General features: G+C 46.0%; 1 protein-coding gene across 1 annotated transcript in view; it reads left to right on the forward strand.

The window, feature by feature from the left end:
• The window catches only part of lhfpl3 (LHFPL tetraspan subfamily member 3), a 267,944-nt gene extending 247,892 nt beyond the window's left edge, over positions 1–20,052 (forward strand). The window contains exon 2 of the mRNA XM_041203121.1: positions 19,748–20,052. Coding sequence (XP_041059055.1) covers positions 19,748–20,052 — 305 coding nt within the window. The remainder of the gene's footprint in view (positions 1–19,747) is intronic.
• The last annotated feature ends 1,952 nt before the right edge of the window (positions 20,053–22,004 follow it).

Below are 22,004 nucleotides of genomic sequence, written 5' to 3' on the forward strand. Positions count from 1 at the left end.
CACATACCAAGAGATTAGCAGGAGGTCCTGCATTGATACAAGTGCTCGCATCAGTCCAGGAGGCTGCCATTGACATAATTGGCAGATGGAGGACACGAGGCATTGGAGACGATGAGGCTGGAGGCTACAGACAGCAGTATGTTTGGACATCATCTTTTACCGCTCTTTTTATACTGAACACTCTATCCACACAACATGATGTTCTTATGATGCATAGTGCAGCCAATCTTCTGCTACTGCTTACCCTTGCTATTACAGGCTAACTCTGGCCCCACTCCCTTCTTTCTAGTCATGCTGTGGCAGAGGGCAGGAGGAGACTGCTTCTGAAGGTGCACTGTCACTCACTCTCACTTTGTCAAGCACCAGCACAGTAATTGACGCCCCCTGCATTGCAAATGGTGGGTTAGAGGGGTCTGCACTAGAGCTTTCAGCAAGCATGTGAGAGGAGGAATAGGTGGAAAGGTTAACCCAGGATGCAATGCACTGGGCACGTGGGGGTGTAGTAGTGGGGGGGTGGCGGGTGGATTCTGCTCAAGAGGACAGAGGTTCAGACTTCAGGGGTCCAGCCTTTAGGGGAAGGATGATTTCTGAGCACAACTACCACAGAGTTTCTGTACTCCCAGCTTGTGTTGCTTTTGAAATTGTGCAGTCATCCATGCAGCATGCAGTCACCTCAGTGGGTCCTGCAGCTGGGCCCTCCATGTCACAATCTGTGATATCACTAGTAAGGATTCTCATGCTAGGTCCACTCAGGTGATGGTGCCTCCCCCAAGCTTGGACAGATGAGACAGAATGGATAGAGATTCAGTTGAGCCCCAAATCTGCTACAGTATGGAAAAAATGGCTTTATGTTATGCCTCGCATGACCTCTGCATTTTCCAAAGCATTTTAAAGCCAATGGATTACTTTTTTTGGAAGTGCAATCACTGCTGTAACGGAGGAAATGTGTAGCTAATTTGCATACAATGAGGTCCCACGCACAGTAATGTGATAATTATTAATGGATAATCTGGTTCACTGATTTAGGTAGAGGCTTAAGTGGGAGAGCTGAGCTTCAACCATGACGGAGCGCAGTGAGGTTATGGGAGTGGTACATGTTGGCCTCTCTGGCAATGCCAATATGCCTGCTCCCTCACCATCCCCTCAACAAATGATGGCCATGGTGCCAGCCAGCCAGCTTTCCAAAATTCCACATATTTATTTTCAATAATTTTTGTGAGGATCTGAAACTGCACCTTTTGTCCTCATCCTCTCAGCTAGGCAGCAACTTCAGGCAGCCAAGCTTGCTCCTTCTGCTAATTCCACTCTTGATCGCCAAAAGTGCCACGGTAGAGTCTGGGGACCAGTTCCCTTCCTGATTTTACTTATTTTCTCTGCAAAGTTATGGATGGCCTCTGCTCAGCACCGTTTCAGGCCAGAACAGCCGAGAGAAGCAATCCTGTGGCATGAGCGGAATCAAAACTTTCTCCAATATTTCAGGCATTCAGTCAGTGCACTTCACCACCACAACACGTGCAGTGTTATTTTTGATGCCGTGGGAGAGAATTGTCAACAATGCAGATTCTGGTTTTACAATACATTCAATGCAGATTTGAAAAGCAATTCTCTACAGTGTTGTTCACGCATGGACCAGTTGAGTTACAAAATAATCACACTATTATTTGAATCTTCAAAACTATACTTGCTAACCAATCAGCACCCTTTTCTCTTCTAGTATAAATTGTTGTGATCCTTGGAAACATGGCATTCTTGCATTTGTCCTGATGAGTGCACAATGAAAAGCTTTGGCAACATGTTTCTCTTTTCAGCAATATTCAAGTTCTGTACCACCAAGCGACTGTTTAAATCTTGGCACTTGTCTGCTATCAGTTGTACTTCTTCTTTAACTGTATATCATTTTTAAATATGTGCAATATTGGTAGGCAATTTCAAGATGTGGATGGCATAAATTTCAACATACCTTTCTGGCTTGGTGTTTGTACTAGCTTCGAAAAAATGGAATGAAGAGCTAATTTGAAAGGCTGTAGAAACTGATCCAGGGGATCTATAGGGATCTACTAGTGTAGTTACTGTCAGTGTTTAGCAGGAAGACAAAATTGAAAATTGTGCCATAACTGGGTAATGGCACAACAGGGATGCATAATACTTCAACAGTGGTTTTCTATTTGAAACCAATATTCATGTTTCTCTAAAACTACAGCTTTGTTCCTGCCTTGTTTGCCATATATTTTACCTCATTCCTACAGCCAGTCACTTGTTTTGACATATATATCTTTTAGTTTAGTACACCTTGTGTGCATTCAAATATGCGAAGGGTGGAATCGTCCCATTTTTACACAAAGTGCGATAGCGGGAGGGGAAAAAGGACGTTTTACTCGCTAACTGCAATGGTAGGTTTTCGCACCATATCATCCCATTTCTGCCTTATAAATAATGCATTCCCAGGAAACACTATAGGGCGGGGCGGCCTCAGATTCACCCACCCGCCCCCATGTCACCTAAGGCCTTCAGTAATCTGGGGGCCATATTTAAAGGACACCCCTGCACTGAGCTAGCTCTCTCTAAGACATCGGAAGCTGCTGAAAGTCATGGCTGCTAAAGGGAGGAAAGATGCTGCCCCCAAATTTAGCTACGCCTCCCTCGGGGCCCCGAATAAACGCTGTGGAGGCCCAGCATGAAGTCCTTACCCCGGCTCTGGGTGAAGACCAACAAGCAAGGTCACTAATCCAGCATGGGAGGCGGTGGCAGTGGTGGTCAGCGCTAATGTCCTGCAAAAGTGGGCAGTCACCCAGTGCCGAAAGAGGATGAATGATCTCCTCCGTTCCGCCAGGGTAAGTCACTCTTCTCATCACTCTCAACTCTCACAGTAACAAACCCATCACACATCCACAGGGATCTCACTCACTGCCAGTTCAAGGGACATTGCCATTCATTCTCTCATACACACCTTCATCTGTCCTGCAGTTGGGTCTCATCCTGTCCATGGCACCACTCACCACCCACACATGCCAGGCACCTTTATCATCTGGCCTGGTAGGCGTTCTGTTTACATTCTCTCTAGCTGCCTTCATGAAGGACACAACAAAAGGGGGAGGTCACAAACTGGTGGAGGAGTGCCTGACGTCAAGATCCTCACAGACTTTAAAAATAGAATCATCCAACTGGCCGGTGACAATCTGGACCGTTCCTGTGCTGGGTGGTGCTCAACCAAGTGAGGGTCCAGCAGTGCAACATCCATCAGACAACCATGCTGTGAATGAGTTCCCCTGTTCAGCCATCCCCTGCCATGCACTAATTATCTCTTCTTGTTTTGACAGGCACCTCTGGGAAGCAGCCAAGGGTGACCATGAGCCCGGTCCTCGACTCAAGCCCTGAAGACACCTCAGAAGAAGAATCTGATGACACCCTAATTGAAGACCCATCACAGAGCTCACCCACACTCCACCAGCGCAGAGACACACACCTCGGTGGGACCTAGTTCTAGAGTAGCCTTGGGATCACAATCTGGTGAGCACACAGCAGGCGGTGGCAGGGACTTCCCAGGTTTCCGACGCTCGGAGTACTGCTGGAAGCCAGAAATATGCTGTGTCTGAGTCCGATGAGGAGCCTCTGGACCCAATCATACCTCAGTTGCTGGCGCTGCAAAGGCAAGCTCAGGAACATCAGGAAGGGATGTCTGCTGCACTCCTCAGATTGCAAGGCATGATAGAGGAGTCCATCTGCCTTCAGTCTGAGGTGATAGCGCCGGCATGCCAATGCACCAAGGTTAACACTGGCAGATGGCGGCCACCATGGAGACCTTGGTGCAGGACATCAGTACTGCACTGCTACACGGGCTGAGCTCCATTACTGAAGCCACAGTTGGCCTGTAACCGTGTAAATGTGTGTGGGGTCCTGCGTAGCTCAGTCTCATTCCAGCTTCCCCCTTCTCCCCAAGGAGTCAGCCAAGGGCCCTTGGGCACCTGTAGAGAGGAGGATCAGCAGATGCACACCCGGGGCCATCCACTCAGGTGAGTCCTGGAGTGTCTGGCCCATCCGAAACCCCTCTTCCCGTGACCCCAGCAGCTCCAGCTCCACAGATCAAGGAGGGTGCCACTGCCACGCAGCAGGACCCAAGAGTAGGCCGGGGCCCTGCAGGTCACAGCCCTCCAGAGGACACCCGTCAAGGTCATCACAAGGCGCAGCAGTCAGCAGGCTGCCTCCACCTTCACTGTGGATGTTGGGGGAGCACCAAGACGTAGCTACAGGGTTAGAAGGTTAAGAAGCTGTAGTTGCACAGCCTGGGCAATGTATTAATCATTTGTACATTATGTTCACTATTGTAAATAAACTCTCAAAACTGTCTCCTTGCCCATGGCTCCTTGTTCTGATGAGCAGTGTTCACGTCGCTCAGATGTGAAACCTTGGTTCCTGCACAAAATAAAGGCAGGTGTCTCACTCCAGGACCTCTTCCCTGTGCAGTGTGTAACCTTCAGACCAAGGCATTGTTCCGGTTTCACACTCGCTGGACACCTTAGTGATGTCTGCACCTCGATGGTGCTTGTCATTGCTACCAGAATGTTGTGGGCAAGCGTCACAGAGTTCCGTGATTCTCTCTGTGTTCTCTCAGCACCTTTGAGATGGGGCTGGACCCTCATCTCTTCAGCATCTGTGACCTGTGATGTTGTGCTCCTTAAGGGGTCAGGTGCTGAAGGCGGACAAAGGATCAGCTGCATTTAAAGTTTCATGGCTGCGTCTCCATGACAGAAGCCTGAGCACTGAAGGTATGTGCACTGCCATCAGGAGTCACACAGGAGCCACTCAGGAGTCAAACATTCACAGATGCAAGGTGAGGAAGTCAGGACTGTCCTCACTCGTCATCATCCTCCACGATTCTTGCGACTGTGAGGGCCTCCTGAGTGCCCCTGCCTCATCTGGCCAGTGTGATGGCCTCATCACCAGCTTCCTCACTTTTGAGGATGCCATCACCATCATCCCCTCATCTTCTTCCTCATCAGAGATATGCAGCTCCCCCTTCTCCTCCTCAGCTAGGCCCTCTCCCCATTGTAGTACCAGGTTGTAGAGCAATAATAAGTGATGATGATGCACAACACCCAGTGGGGACTGTATTGCAGGGCTCCATCTCCATTGGATCTGTCGAGGCACCGGAACCTCATTTTCAAAATGCCTACTGTTTGCTCCACCAAAGTCCAGCTCATGGCGTGAACAGAGCAGACCATTGCTCTGCTGCAGTCTGAGGCCGCCGCACGGGTGTCATCAGCCACATCCCCTTGTCCCCAAGGAGCCAGCCCTGCAGCCTCTCTGAACCATGGAAGATGTCAGGGATCTGATACCTGCAAAGGGTGTAGAAGTTTTAAACACCCTGGGAATCATGCACAGACCTGCAGGATAAGTTTATGGTGGTCGTACAGCATCTGAACATTCAGCGAGTTCAGTTGACGTAGTTGACTCCTTGTTGCCACGGGTATCTAAGCACCATGTGAGTGCAGTCGATGGCGCCCTGCACCTGTGGAAAACCTGAGATCTGCGCGAATCCCAGCGCTTTTGCTTCCTTGCTTTCCTGATCCCGGTCAAAATGCACAAAGTTCTGTGCCTTCGTGAAGATGGTGTCCGTGACCTCCTGGATACACTTGTGCCTGGAGGCTCGTGAGATGCCACACAGGTCACCTGTGGAGCCCTGGAAGGAGCCACTGGTGTAAAAATTGAATGCTGCAGTCACTTTCATGGCCACGGGCAGTGGATGCCATTCATGGCATCAAATCCTGCAGCAGGTGGCATATATAACTGACCAGTTCCCTAGACATGAGCCGTCTTTGGTGATACTGGGTCAGTCATCTGCAGGAATGACAGGCACCGTCTATAGACCCTGGGCCTTAGCGAGGTGCCTACAAGTGATGGCTCACTCAGGATCTTCAGCTTCATGTGGAGCAGACCCTGCTGCTCCCTTCATCTTGAGGGAGGTGTTCCTCCCGTTGCCAGGCCAGGCACCCCCTACATTCTCTTCTTCTACTTCTCTGGTCTTTATAAGCCATGAGGAATATCGCTAAACCAATAGGCTCCATAATCCTGATGTTCCCCTCCTGCAGTATAAAGGAGAGAGACACACGGGTTAGCATGGGTGCACTAAGAACCTCTTTTGGCCACATCTGACAGCCCCTGCACTCATACCGGTGAGTACTGGCCATCACTTGGATGGTCAGTGTATCGTGCACTCACTGGCTGGCTGAAATCCACTCCACCTCTGCCCCACTCCACTTGACCGATTGGCGGCAGCTTTGCCCATTGGACTCCATGCTGTGCTCTCAGATCAGGTGCAGGCATTCTCCTAACCTGCACCGCATGGCCACTTGAACCATGAGGGATACTGGACCAAACCTTAATAAAGACATTGCAAGGGGCTGTGAGCTCCTCCACCACTGACTGGCCACCTTTTGCAAGGGGAATGTACAACTTGCCCAGTCGTCCAATTGGTCTGCAACCTCCTAAAATGCACATTAATTTGCAGTATACGCTCGAGGGGTGAAACATTCTGGAGCATTTGGTGGCACTTTCATGCTTTTGCATTGCTTGAGTGGGCAGAAAAACTTCAGAGGCCCGACTCCAAACATGTCAGTGGAGCTACAGCTGAATGGTCTCAGCTGTGGAAGGATGCACACTTTTGACAAGCTTTTCCAAGTGTGTGGCCACTTCCCTCACCACCTCTTCTCGCACCCACCCCCTCCCCCCATGTGATTGAGTGTTTCCTTCAGCCTGTCTGTGCTGTCACGCCCTCCCCACACCCGTGCTGGAGCCCTTGCCCTGGCACTGCACTGAAAGCCAGCTGGGAAAAAGCGACTTGCCTGTGCCCCCCCAGCAAATGCACAGCGCCTCTTCCTTGATGTCCTAGGAGCGGTGCTCATGAACACTGCGCTCCTCCATGTTCCCCTCGAAGTTCAGGTTGCCAGGTGCAGGCCTTTCAAAAACAGTTATGAAGCTGTTCTGAATTCACGCTGACATGGGCGATAAATGTGACGTGTGGGGATGATTCCGTTGAGCAGGGCTAATAATTAGATGCAAATGTATTAAAATGACGTTCCCGATGTATGGCAGCGGGAAACACGGCCGCCATTGACGGGCGGAGCAGCTGATCGCAAACTGGTTTCCCAATGGCGTAAAACCGGTTTTTGGCCTTCTCGCCATATTATCTCACCCCCCTGCCCCACCCGCCATGACACCCGATGCCAACGAGGCCGGAATATTCCAGCTGAAGCATTTGAATTGTACGCTGGGGTTTTCTGGCCCCGGCATGGTGGAACCCACAGCAGGAGATTTGGTGGCTGAGCCAAATGTCCATTGACTTTCGGCAGGGTCGGGTGGGGCTGGAGTGATCCGGGCGGGGGGAGAGGGCGGTTCCAGGGTGGTCCCGGCGGTGGGGGGGGGTGGGGCGGGGGGGGGGGGGGCGGGTGGTCCCGGTGGGAGGGCAGAGGCGGGGCCAGGGCGGGGCCGGGCAGTGGGTGGGGCAGGGCCAGGGCGATCCCGGGCAGGGGCGGGGCCAGGGTGTTCCTGGCGGGGGGGATGGGGCCAGTGTGTTCGTGGTGGGGGGATGAGGCCAGGGCAGTCCCACAGGGGGGCGGGGCCAGGGCGGTACTGGCAGGGGGCGGGGTCGGAAAATCCCACCTGTCGAGTCTCTTTTATTAACTATGGTTTGGCTTTGACCTTATTAATCAGGTTGAAAGCATTTTCAGAATTCCTTGTTAAATCTTTACAAGAAATAGTTTCTATCTATAATTTGTGAGTGTTGACGGAGGAAGTATTCAATTCACTTAGGGATGTGTTTTTCTCCTGTAGTCTTTTCAGTCAGGTTGGAACACTTTTTTTGGCAGTTCTCATTCAACGTAATTATTGAACAGCGTTTAACTCCCTAAAGCTGACAATTTATTTTGAGTGTAAAGGGCATATGAGGGACGGAAACTGATTTATCACCTTTATTATTTTGAAAAGTCTAGGTGATGGCATCGGTTACTTCAAAGACTTGGTTCACATTCTTATCTTGCACAGAAGTCTTGAAGAGGGTTGATAACCTGGCAGGGATGGCCCAATAGTTCCTTTAGAGAACTGAAGAGTTGTGCAGTTTGCTTGACTGCGAGGCCCCCTCTGTTGCATCAGAGCAGCATGAAGCTGTTCCTGCCTCCCAGGCCCCTTTTGGGCTGGCTCCTCTGACATGACCTTACAGCTGGAATGCAGCAGCCCCAACCATACTAATGACTCCATCACCACAAACAAGGACTGGGTCAGCATCATGCCAACTGTAAGCCAATTGGATATGGACGTAAAAAACTGTCTTGTGTCTGGTTACACTCAATCGAGACAGTCAGCAAGTGGGTACCAATTTCTGTTAGGAAAGTTGAGGATGTTAATGGTAGGTGCTTGCAGTGGCACATGGGCTCCATCCATGAAATACTCTGGGAAAGACAGCAACCTGATAAAACTGAATCATGCTGCTGTCTTGCCGTCATGCCAAACTGAATGAATTTCCCAGCTCTGCTAAAAAAAAAATGTTAGTTGATACCTGATGTATATGTGGCCAGCTAACCCCTTGGGTAGTATTACAGACAGCCTGTGGCTCCTTGAAATAAGCCTGTGGTCAACAATTTGAATGCAGTTTCCATTTTCACAGACACAGGCAGATCACCTTGGCTACAGGTCTTAATGCAGTAGCTATTGTCCCCATGGTGAAGCTTTCTCTTCTAATGTGGAGCTCCTCGCTAAGGTATTCATTGGACCTGTATGGCTTCTAATGTGTTTTTTAGAGTAGGTAATATCTTATATGCCCATGTCTCTTCAAAAGCTTCAAAATCTTTAATGAAAGCAGAAAATGCTGGAAATACTCAGCCGATCAGGCAGCATCTAGGAAGAGAAAAACATACTTAATGTTTCAGGTCGACGATGACTCTTCATCAGAATCTTTTCTGTGTCCCCAGTGATTTCTTTTGAAAATTCCTTTAGGCTCTAATGTAAAGCACCTCCATCAGTGGCACTTCTTTTGTTCCTTCCTAAATCGCTCTGTGCAATGGAGCGTAAGTCATAAGATTTGAGGATTTCAGTGCTGTCACTGCTGATTTTAATATGTGTCCACGCCTTCTTGTCAACATCAGCAGGCAGACATGGGGAAGGCCTGAGATTGCATTGAGAATGTCACCCCTAGCTAATGCAGAAACTCAGTGAGAAATAATCACACCCAGGAGCTACCATGGGATTGCCAGTGCATTCATTTAATGACCAAAACCCAGCAAAAACAGTGAGAAAAGTCAGTCCCAGTGAAAATAGGCTCAATGTATTCTCACAGAGGACAAGACACTCTTAACAGCTAACTGATTAACAGAGATCTGGGTGAAGTTCAGCCCCCTGTCATCACAACTGAAAATGATGTATGACCTGAAGACCAACAAAGATGAAATAAAGAAATATCTTAAGAAAGTAAATAAAAACAAAGTGACTGCATGATAATGTACAAGTATAATTTTGACTATTCCTAAATTCAACACTGCATAAAATTAAATTTGTTTATATCAGTCTAAAGGCTGACTGCGTGTTATTTTTGTCGGTGAGCTATTACAGCCTGAAATGGCCTCAGCTGTCAGTGAGAAATTTTGATTAATGGAAAAGTGCACCACAATATTAATTAATTTCAAGCTTCACTAAAATGAAGGGTGATTTGAGAAACATTGTGATTTAGAATGAACATGAAAAAATAGAGGGTATCTCACCAGTGACACTAAGTTATGACAGTTGAAATGAAGGATTGATGATACAGCAAGTGATCTGATTATCTTGTAGAGAAATGAAAGAATGAAGGGAACTCACTTTCACAGGCGAGATAATCTGTTTACTGTGTGTCAGGAACATAAGCACATATGTCCATGAAATCTGGAACATTTTCTAATGCTAGTGACAGCTAAAATGTGTTGCTCCATGTGTGCAGTTTTATGTAAAGGACAAAGCTTAAAAAACAAAGTTTCACAAGCTTAGGATGTCCAAAAGCACTTTACAATCAATGGAACACGTTTTGAAACAGAGTCACTGTTGTAATGTAAGAAATGCAGCAACCAATTTGCATAAGCAAGATCCCACAAACAACAATGTGATAATGACCAAATAATCTGTTTTTGTGATGTTGATTGAGGGATAAATATTGGCCAGGACAACAGGGGAAACCCTTTTGCTCTTCTTTGAAATAGTGTCGCTGGTTCTTTAACACCCACCTTAGAAAGAAGGCAGGGTTTCGGTTTAACATCTCATCTGAAAGACAGCTCCTCCCTCAGTTCTGCACTGTAATGTCTGCTTAGATTTTTTTTCGTCAAGTCTCTGAAGTGGGATTTGAACCCACAACATTGTTACTCAGAAGCAAGAGTGCTACCAACTGAACCACAGCTGACAGATATCAAATAGCTCACATGTGGAAAATATCAGTTCAAGCATACTTGAGATATGGCTGTAATATCCCTACTCATTATTCCTTTTTACAGTGTGTAGTAGACTGGCTCATATCGATAACAGTTAGATTTGCTAGATGGGAAAATATGGATTTGAAGCTATAAATAAACCGAAGTGAGTCTTTAAAGATTATTAAATTTCCTGTGCCAGTTAGAGTTTTAATTTCAATAGCATTTCAAGGACCTGATCATAGAAACTTTACACAACTAAGGTTTAAGAGAATCTCCAAATGGTTTAATGTGGACATGATGGGCTGAATGATCTCCTCCTGTGCTGTGACCATTCTTAATTATTAGTACAGTATTTGGTAGATGATCTGAAAAATCATTGATCCGGATTTTTGGTTGTAATGATGGTGAAACAGTCAGCGTTTGGCGTCATTACCCTGTGACACTGACACAACTTCTGGCTCTCGTGCCTGTGCAGTGAAACCTCTTACCCAGAGAGTGGTGAGAATGTGGAGCTGGTTACCATGGAGAGTGATTGAAACGAATAATGTAGATTCATTTAAGGGGAAGCTAGATAAGCACGATAGAGAGAAAGGGTTAGAGAGTTACAATGATAGATTTAGATGGGAAAGCTGGGAGGAGGATCAACTGGAGCATAAACACTGGCATGGACTGTTTGGGCCAAATGGCCTATTTCTGTGCTGTATATCCAATGTAATCCTATGTAAATCAAGAAGTTGCTGTCAATGATTCCCTGCTCTTCCACAGGGTGCGCTGTTGACGTCCCTGCAGATGGCCATCTTTAGGAGTCACTGAATTGATGAGAACTTACATTTTACATTGCAATATCATTGTTAGAAACTCCTGAAAAAGTTATGTTCTCTGTAAAATTGAATTAAAAGTTAAGGAAAGCAGTGCCTTTTACTTTCTTGGTTTGCTGTCTGTGAGAATCCTTCAATGTGATTGGCTGCTTATCCTGTTTGATAACATCATTATTGCTGGACTCCTGGACATCCCTTGATTTGGGGTCAGATTCAAATTAACATTAGGAAAGATGAAATCCGTGCCACAGATATCATTAGATCATTGTGGGTGGCGTTCTTTGAGGTCAGCAGTTAGCACCATTCCTTCATTGCTGTGTATAGAATTTGAGCCATTATGTATTACCACAGGAGGTCTGGTGAAATACAGATGTCATGAAAATGTGTTCAGCCTATTGCTGAATATGTTTTGGTATACATGAGATGCACCTAATAAATAACTTCTATTTCTTACGGAGAGAACTTGTGCATTGGGCTCACAATTTTGAAAATATAAATATTTAACGTAAAAATAATAGGGGAGACTTGCACAGTAACTCCACTCCCCATAAATTTGTCGGGAAAAGATACAGAAAATTTTAAATATAGGTTTTGAGACAAGTAGATCAAAGAAACATTAGGTTGGAATTTCCTCATAATTTTTAACATTGTTCCCAAGTTATAACTATTGGGCCCCTATTTAGTTCATTAACATAACCCCACACTGATGCAAAAGATATGAGAACACAAGTTTCATACATTTTTGGCTGTTCTGAACAAGCGGAAATGTACACCCAAAAATTTCAATGCTCCACAACACAAATTGATATGATTAAGCTTCAGTCTTGGTCCTAACAATTTATTTCTGGGGCAGAATCTTCCAGTCGGCGTGCGTCCTGATGTCATCACGACATTTTGTTTGGCGGGCGCGCGCGCGCCGTTGTCAGCTGCACACCTGCTGAAATGTTAAGGGCCTATCTTGGCCATTAAGGGATTAATTAAAGTATGTAAGAACGCTGCCTGTCCAACCTTAAGGCTGGCGGGTCTGTGAAGAGCCCAAGCGGCCTTCACGTTTTTCAGGAAACCTCATCCACGAGCGGGATGAGTTTCCTGAAGCTTTTATAAAATAAATAAATAAATGTTCCCACCTTTACAAACGTCCCAACTCATGTGACAGTCACACGAGGGGATGTTTGAATAAATTTTAAAATAGATTTTCAGATCCATTCGATCTTCCTGAGGCAGCTCCGCGCACATACCCTGATTCTGCCTCCTCCCCCTGCCCGCACAGGTAGCGTTGAGTACTACCAGCTGCACATTATGCTGGGCGGGCCTTAATTGGCCCGCTCCTGCCCAGCCCTCCTGCCTTAGGAAAAATCCAGGCCCTGGCGTCTGATGGTGATTCTTTTAATTTTCTCACTGAGACCTAATGTATTTTATGCATCCTTGAATGCTTTATAATGGAATTGGAATCTGTAATAATAAAAAGTGGAAGGATTCCTCAATTCAAATCAATTTCACTATATTATCCATATAGAAATTCAGTTCAGGTAACATTGCTCGATTGTTCTTTTAAAAATTACATATAAATGAATAATGACAATATAAGAAAATTACCCGATCACAGAGATCTAACTTTAACTAAGTATATATTAAAAACTATTCCAATGCATTAAAGCAATCAGTCAGTGAATCCCTCCCTGAGTGCATATATTCATCTGTACATCAAACTCCTGTTAAAAGTTCTTACAGAGAATAGCACAAACGAGTTCAGGGGAAGAATTTTCCACCCATCAGGGGTATGTTCAGGAGCGGCCTCACCTCCGATTGGTGCCCCCGATTGGAGGCGTGCTGCCATTTGACGTGGGCAGGCCAATTAAGGACCGGCCAGTGTGACGTCTGCCAGGAAGCGCTATGCGCTCCCTATGTGGTGGGGGGGCGGGGGAGGGTGAAATCCCTCAGCTGAGAGTGTGCTCTTTCACACATGCACTCAAAAGATTGCACTCATCTCCCTGAGGCTAAGTGCTGCCACATGAGTTGGGACACGTTCGTCACTTTTAATCAAAACTTTATTAAATTTTTAAAATCCCTCCTGAAACCTCATCCCGCCTGTGGGTGAGATTTCATGCTTTTTCAGAAGCCCGCCAAGGCTCCCGGCCTGCCCGCCAACCTTAAGACCATAAGACATAGGAGCAGAAATTAGGCCAATCGGCCCATCGAGTCTGCTCTGCCATTCAATCATGGCTGATAAGTTTCTCAACCCCATTCTCCCGCCTTCTCCCCATAACCTTTGATCCCCTTACCAATCAAGAACCTATCTATCTCAGTCTTAAATACACTCTCAATGACCTGGCCTCCACAGCCTTCTGTGGCAATGAATTCCATAGATTCACCACTCTCTGGCTAAACAAGTTTCTCCTCATCTCTGTTCTAAAAGGTCTTCCCTTTACTCTGAGGCTGTGCCCTTGGGTCCTAGTCTCTCCAATAATGGAAACATCTTCCCCACGTCCACTCTATCCAGGCCTTTCAGTATTCTGTAAGTTTCAATCAGATCCCCCCCTCATACTTCTAAACTCCATCGAGTATAGATCAGAGTCCTCAAACGTTCCTCATATGTTAAGCCTTTCATTCCTGGGATCGTTCTCATGAACCTCCTCTAGATCCTCTCCAGGGCCAGCACATCCTTCCTGAGATACGGGGCTCAAAATTGCTCACAATATTCTAAATGTGGTCTGACCAGAGCCTTATAAAGCCTCAGCAGCACATCCCTGCTTTTATATTCTAGTCCTCTCGAAATAAATGTCAACATTGCATTTGCCATCCTAACTACCGACTCAACCTGCAAGTTAAACTTAAGAGAATCCTGGACTAGGACTCCCAAGTCCCTTTGCACTCCAGATTTCTGAATTCTCTCCCTATTTATAAAATAGTCCATGCCTCTATTCTTCCTACCAAAGTGCATGACCTCACACTTGCCCACGTTGTATTCCATCTGCCACTTCTTTGCCCATTCTTCTAAACTCTCTAAATCCTTCTGCAGCCTCCCTGCCTCCTCAATACTACCTGTCCCTCCACCTATCTTTGTATCGTCTGCAAACTTAGCCAGGATGCCCTCAGTTCCTTCATCTAGATCATTAATGTATAAAGTGAAAAGTTGTGGTCCCAACACTGACCCCTGCGGAACTCCACTAGTCACCGGCCGCCATCCTGAGAAGGACCCTCTTATCCCCACTCTCTGCCTCCTGCCAGACAGCCAATCTTCTATCCATGCTAGTATCTTGCCTCTAACACCATGGGCTCATATCTTACTGAGCAGCCTCCTGTGCGGCACCTTGTCAAAGGCTTCTGGAAGTCCAAGTAGATAACATCCATTGGCTCTCCTTTGTCTAACCTACTCGTTACCTCCTCAAAGAATTCTAACAGATTTGTCAGACATGACCTCCCCTTGATGAAACCATGCTGACTTTGCCCTATTTTACCATGCACTTCCAAGTATTCTGAAATCTCATCCTTAATAATGGACTCTAAAATCTTACCAACGACCGAGGTCAGGCTAATCAGCCTGTAATTTCCCATCTTTTGCCTCACTCCCTTCTTAAACAGGCAGGTTACATTAGCGATTTTCTAGTCCTCCCTGACTCTAGTGATTCCTGAAAGATCACCACTAACACCTCCACTATCTCCTTCAGAACCCTGGGGTGTAATCCATCTGGTGCAGGCGATTTATCCATCTTCAGACCTTTCAGTTTTCCTAGCACCTTCTCCTTGGTAATGGCCACCATACTCACCTCTGCCCCCTGACTCTCTTGAACTTTGGGGATGTCACTCGTGTCTTCCACTGTGAAGACTGATGCAAAGTACCTATTCGGTTCCTCCGCCATTTCTTTGTTCCCCACTACTACTTCTCCAGCGTCATTTTGCAGCTGCCCAATGTCCACTTTTGTCTCTCTTACCCTTTATATATCTAAAAAAAACTCTTGCAATCTTCTTTTATATTACTGGCTAGTTTACCCTCATATTTAATCTTCTCCCTCCTTATTTCTTTTTTAGTTGTCCTCTGTTGGTCTTTGTAGCCTTCCCAATCCCCTGGTTTCCCACTGCTCTTCGCCGCATTGTATGCTTTCTCTTCAGCTTTTATGCTGTCCCTGACTTCCCTTGTCAGCCATGGTTGTCTCGTCCTCCCTTTCGTATGCTTCTTCTTCCCAGGGATGAATTTTTGCTGTGTCTCCCAAATTACTCCCAGAAACTCCTGCCATTGCTGTTCCACTGTCTTTCCTGCTAGGTTCATCTCCCAGTCAATTCTAGCCAGCTCCTCCCTCATGCCTCTGTAGTTGCCTTTATTCAACTATAATACCATTACATCTGATTCCAGCTTTTTACTCTCAAATTGCAGGGTAAATTCTATCATTTTATGGTCACTTCCTTCACCTTAAGCTCCCTTATCAAATCTGCCTCATTACACATCACTAAATCTAGAATTGTCTGTTCCCTAGTGGGCTCCACCACAAGCTGCTCCAAAAAGCCATCTTGTAGACATTCCACAAATTCCTTTTCTTGGGATCCACTACCAACCTGATTTTCCCAGTCTACCTGCATATTAAAATCCCCCATGATCACTGTAACCTTGCCTTTCTTACACACCTTTTCTATCTCCTGGTGTATCTTGTGCCCCACATCCTGACTACTGTTCAGAGGCCTGTACATAACTCCCATTATGGTTTTTTTACCTTTGCGGTTCCTCAACTCTACCCACACAGATTCTACATCATCTGACCCTACATCATTTCTTGCTATCGATTTAATTTCATTTCTTACTAACAAAGCAACCCCACTGCCTCTGCCAACCTGCCTATCTTTTCGATAGGATGTATTTCCTTGGATATTTAGCTCCCAGTCCTGATCCCCTTGCAGCCATGTCTCCGTAATGCCCATCACATCATACCTGCCAATTTCAATCTGCGCCACAAGCTCATTTACCTTATTTCATATATTGCGTGCATTCAGATACAACACCTTCAGTCCTGTATTTCCCGTCCCCTTTCTCATTGTTATCCCTTTATCTGATGTGCTTGAAGTTAGATTCCTAGCCCTTTCCAAACACTCTGTCCTATTTTGTGTTCTGGAGACTTTAATAGCCTCTCCTGGGCTCTCCTTTCTTCTCAGTTTTTTCATAATTTTCCATGAAGTTGAATCCACCCCCCCCACACGCTAACCTGCTGCTTTGTTTCCCATTAGTCATGCTTCTTCGTGTTTTACCCTTTCCTCCTCCCCCCTCCCCACTTTCTAGTTTAAAGTCCTGTTGACCACCCTATTTACCCTTTTCACTAGAACATTTGTCCCAGAACGGTTCAGGTGGAGACCGTCCCAACAGTACAGATCCCTCTGTTCCAATACTGATGCCAGTGCCCCACGAAATGGAACCCCTCTTTCCTGCACCACTCCTTTAGCCACTTGTTTACTTCCCTTATTCTCTTGTCCCTATGCCAATTTGCACGTGGCTTGGGTAGTAATCCGGAGATTATAACCCTTGAGGACCTGTTCTTTAATTTAGTTCCTAGTTCCTGATAATCCCCAAACAGGTCCTCTTTCCTAGTCTTACCTATGTTATTTGTCCTGACGTGGACCACAACAACTGGATCCTCCCCCTCCCTCTCTAATATCCTTTCAAGTCGGTCAGAGATGTCCCTCACCCTGGCACCGGGAATGCAACATACCTCGATCCTGCTAGCAAAGGAAGCTATCAGTTCCCCTAATTATAGAATTCCCTACAACTATCACTTGTCTTTTTTCTCCCCCCTCTTGAATGGCCTCCTGTGCCACGGTTCCGTGGTCAGCTGGCTCATCCTCCCTACAGCTCTCTTCTTCATCCACACAGGGAGCAAGTACCTCGTACCTGTTGGACAGGGTCAAGAACTGAGGCTGCTCTGTTCCTGAACACAGGATCCCTCTACCTGCCTCACTTGCAGTCACACCCTGCTGACCCTGACCACTTACCGGACTTGAGCTACTTAATCTACCGGGTGTGACCGTCTCCTGATACAAAGCATCCAGGTAACTCTCCCCCTCCCGGATGTGCCACAGTGTCCAGAGCTCGGACTCCAGCTTATCAATTCTGAGCCGGAGTTCCTCCAGCAACCAACACTTGCTGCAGATGTGGTCACTGTGGCTCGCAATGGGATCTGCCAGCTCCCACATCATACAGCTACAGCACATCACCTGCCCAGCCATCTCTACTTAGATAATTAATTTATTAATTAGCTTTGCAGTGTTTTTTTTCAAATTTGGTGCAGATTTCCTGCCAACCATTCAGGTCACAGCTTTCCTGTGATGTCACTCTTTCAGTTTTGGCTTCAGTTACTCTGTGCCCCGAGTTCATCGCTCCGGTGCTCCTCCCCCAAGTCCGCTCCCTGGAGACAAGGCCGTGAATCCCCGAGATAAGCTAGATTTATACTCACCGCTCCTGTGCTCCTCCCTCCGAGTCTGCTCCCAGGATTACTCACCAATCAGCTGCTTTTTCTTTAAAATCCACTTTCAGAAGAGTGTCCCACGCAGGTCTGGTGCACTCCTGAAGGCACTGCCTCTTCCTCACTTTTTTTAGGTTTGAGGAGGAGGGAGGGATGAAAACACTACAGCAATGAAATGTTTGGGGCTATTCCATTCTTTGACAGTGAGTCCTCCTCAATTCCCTCCTGAGTCGCTTCTCACCAGCACCCTATTAAGGTTGGACGGGCAGTTCCATTAATTATTTCAATTACTTTTTAAATGGCCTCAATAGGCCATTGACAAGTTGGCGGGTGCACAGCTGATTTGGCTGCACCCCCACCGATCTGAGAATTGAAATGATGTGGGCTGATGTCGGGAGATCCTGGCCCAGGAATCGATTTGCACTGCACCTGAGCGATTGCAGCCTTTTCCCTGAAAGCATCCAGCAGTAATACTGAAACCAGGGAGTGATTCTCATTGTTCATGACACTCTTTTTACTTTCATCAAAATTCTTTGACAGCAGATTTCATCAGAAAGATCTGCTTATCAGATAACCTTCCTGCTGGTTCAATAGTGTCTATGCTCTTAAATTGTCTGCTTTCTTAAGACAACAGTGCCAGGCAAGACACCCACTAAAGGTAGCACCCTCAACTACAGCTGTTTAGAAGTGTTCATGATTGCAGGATTTACTCAAAAAGATTTTAATTTTCTGAGGTAAAGTAATTGTGTATATCCCTTGGCCGCCACATAGGTATACTGTTCCTTCCAATTCAATGTATCATCTACATTGATACCTAGATACTTGTAGTTAGTAACTATTTCAATGTCCACATCATGAATCTCCACAGGAACAATATCATTAACCGAAGCTTTTTCTGAAGTCTAGAACTAGTTCTTTCACCTTAAGGGAATTGTTAGTGCACCGTTTTACAAATGTCTCCACTGAATCCCTATAGTTTCACTTCATTATTTCCGGTGAGACCCACAAGAACTATATCATCAGCATACTTCAGGATTATTATGTCATTGTACTCTGTTCAACAACCATTCATATGGAGGATGTAGAGTAAAGGTGACAGTACATAACCATGAGGAGATCCAGAATTGCATTTACTTAAACATGCAGTGGCGATTAATGCACATAAATGATGGTTTGATGGTTTCAAACTAAGTTTCATGATATTGATAAATTAGAGACAGTAAAAGATACCACATGTTTTTTCAGGCCCCTAAAAGGTTATGCTGAATTTTTGCTTGTTTTACACCAGTTTTAATGCTCCGGACATGCAAATGAGATCTACAGCAAAGTTGCCAATGGCAAGATCAGCATGGATTTTGGTGATCCTTCAGTGTTCGTCAGATCAAGGATATTCTGGGCCTACATTTTGGCTTACTCAGCCACCGAAACTCTATCTTTACAAGCAGTGTTTAACCATATTTCTATATGACACTCATGTTGGTAACATGAGTTCCTGATGTTCTCCAGATGAAAGAATTGGTAAAGATGTAGCTATTCCCTAGCTTTGGCATTTAATGTCATCCATCATATTCCATTTTACTTCTTATGGTAAGACAAATTATCTACAAAACAGTGGATATGATGGACTGGTTGAAATTCAAAGGCACAGACATGGAAAGTTGGGTTGGGGTGGTTGAGTTCTTCACCCCAAAATTGAATAATTTTATTACTACAAGTTTGCATTAAATTTTACAAAGGAATCAGGAATTAATTAGACCTGACTTTTCAGAAATATATACTAACACTATATCGGTACATTATGTCCACTTCTGGAGACCACTGAAATGAGATGATTTTATCGCTGTATAGCTAAATGTTATGATAAGCATGGCAAAAAATTGTCCAAAATTCAGATATCCCAAAATGGAATTATGAAGGTGGAAGGCAAACCAGTCAGGAGCTTGTATTTGATTGACATTTGCATCCAATGTTTTGTCATCCCATTCTAAAGTTTGTGTTACGTACATAAGTGGCAGGCTTTGTGGTATGTGGTTTTTTGTCACTTTTTGATGTTTTTTTTCAGCTGCCTGCTTGATCCTGGGCTGCATGATCTTCCCAGATGGCTGGGATTCAGATGAAGTAAAGCGCATGTGTGGTGAAAAAACAGACAAGTACACACTTGGTGCCTGCTCTGTTCGCTGGGCCTACATTCTGGCGATTATTGGAATCCTAGATGCACTCATCCTTTCGTTTCTGGCATTTGTCCTAGGCAACAGGCAAGATGGCTTACTGCCAGAAGACTTCAAAGTGGATACCAAAGGTATGATTTCTCTTCACAGTCATATTAAACCACAGAATTATGAAAATCACTTTATTCAAGTGACCTGAATAAATCTTTAAAGCATGCTTTGTACCCTCATGAAAGTAAATCTCAAATCTAAACTATAAATACCAATTTACTCAGTTCTCAAAATTAATTGATCCATTACTGAATATGTTTAAATATTTAAAAAGTTCAGAATATATATCCATGAATTTTATTAACATATTTAACAATATTAACTTGGCAATAATATTGTAGTTCAGAGCTTTGAACTTCTGAACATTAGATTTTAATAAGGAACTGATAAGAATTTGGAGGTAATATATGCTTTAAAGCAAGGTAATTGCGTTAATTGTAAAATGTATTTCCAAGCTTTCAGGGATTTCTTCAAAAGGATGTTTTGGTGTTATTTTCATCTCTTTTTGGAAGATGAATTTGCTTTCTTAACTAATCTAGGTCAAACCCATTTGGTTGCGCTATGTAATTGGTATGTTGCTTTAGGTGTCATTCTTCTATGATGATCACTGAGGGTGGAATCGTCCCAGATTTGCACAAAGTGCGGTAGTGGGCGGGGAGAAAGTTGATTTACCCGCTGGCCGCATTGGTGAGTTTTCACACTATATCGTCCCCTTCCCACCTCATTAATTATTCACTGATGGGGAGCACACTGTTTCACTGGTGTGCGGTCTCCGATTTGCCCGCCATACCGTCACCTCATGCCGAGTGCCATATTTAAACTGCAGCCGTGTGTACGCCTCTCAATGCTTCCAGCCCAGGACTGCTGCACAGAAGACATGGCCCCAAAAGACAAAAAGACTGCAACCCCACCCCCCCACGAATTCAGTGATGAGTCCCTGGAATGCCTTTTGGACGCCATGGAGGCCTGCCGTGATGTCCTCTACCCCCACTCTGGCCGCAGAAGGAGGAGCAACATCACCAGTCCGGCTTGGGAGGTGGTGCAAGTGGTGGTCCATGCCAACGCTGCCCACGAGTTTGGCCATCGAGTGCACAAAGAGGATGAACGATGTGCCGCCAGAATAAGTCAACCATCTCATCACTCTAAACTCACACATTCACAGGCATCTCACTCACTGCCAGCTCAAGGGACATCACCACTCACTCTCTCACACACACCTTCACTTGAATCATGGGGGAGGCTGGTCCAAACCGGGATGAAAACATTGCAAGGGGCTGTGAGCGCCTCCACCAGTGACTGCTCCATGGCCAGCTTTCGCAAGATTGTACAACTTGCCCAGTCATCCAATTGTCCTGCAGTCCCCTAAGACGCTCATTAACTTATTGTCTGCGCCCAAGGGGTGAAAAGTTCGGTGGCACTTTCATGCTCCTGCGTTGGTTGAGTGGGTAGTTAAACTAGAGGCCCGACTCCAGGCATGTCAATGTGGCTGCGCTGTCTTAACTGTGGAAGAATGCTCACTTTATACAGGGTTTCCCTAATGGTCACTTTCACGCCCCCTTTCCCCCCCCCCCCCGCCCCCAGCAAACCAACAACTCCCCATGTGCCTGTGCACTACCATTAGATCGTATTGCCTTCCCCACCTCCCCTACCTTTGCCCCAACTGCAGTGCAGCCCTTGCTCCGGCACCGCACTATCAGCCAGCTGGGAAAACGTGACTTGCCTGAATGCGCAGCACCTCTTGAAGTTGAACAGACGACCCTCATGAGTGCTGCATTACATTAGTGTGCACTTGCCTCTGAGTTCCCCTCGAAGTTCAGCTCGCCAGGTGGACGCCTTTTAAATGCTGTTGTGAATCACGTCATTCTGAAGTCGCACAGGATATGGGGGGTAAACATGACATGGGGGGATGATTCCGGCGGGCAGGCAAGATGATGAGATGCAAATGCATTCATGGGCGGAGCAGACAATGACTGACAAGTTTCACAACGATATGAAACCAATTTTTGGGCATCCCGCCATATTGTACCCCTCCCAACCCCCCCCAGCCCACCATGACACCCATCGCCAACGCGGGTTGACTATTCCACCCTGAGTTATGAA

Source organism: Carcharodon carcharias, chromosome 13 (genome assembly GCF_017639515.1).
Source record: "Carcharodon carcharias isolate sCarCar2 chromosome 13, sCarCar2.pri, whole genome shotgun sequence".
NCBI lineage: Eukaryota > Metazoa > Chordata > Chondrichthyes > Lamniformes > Lamnidae > Carcharodon > Carcharodon carcharias.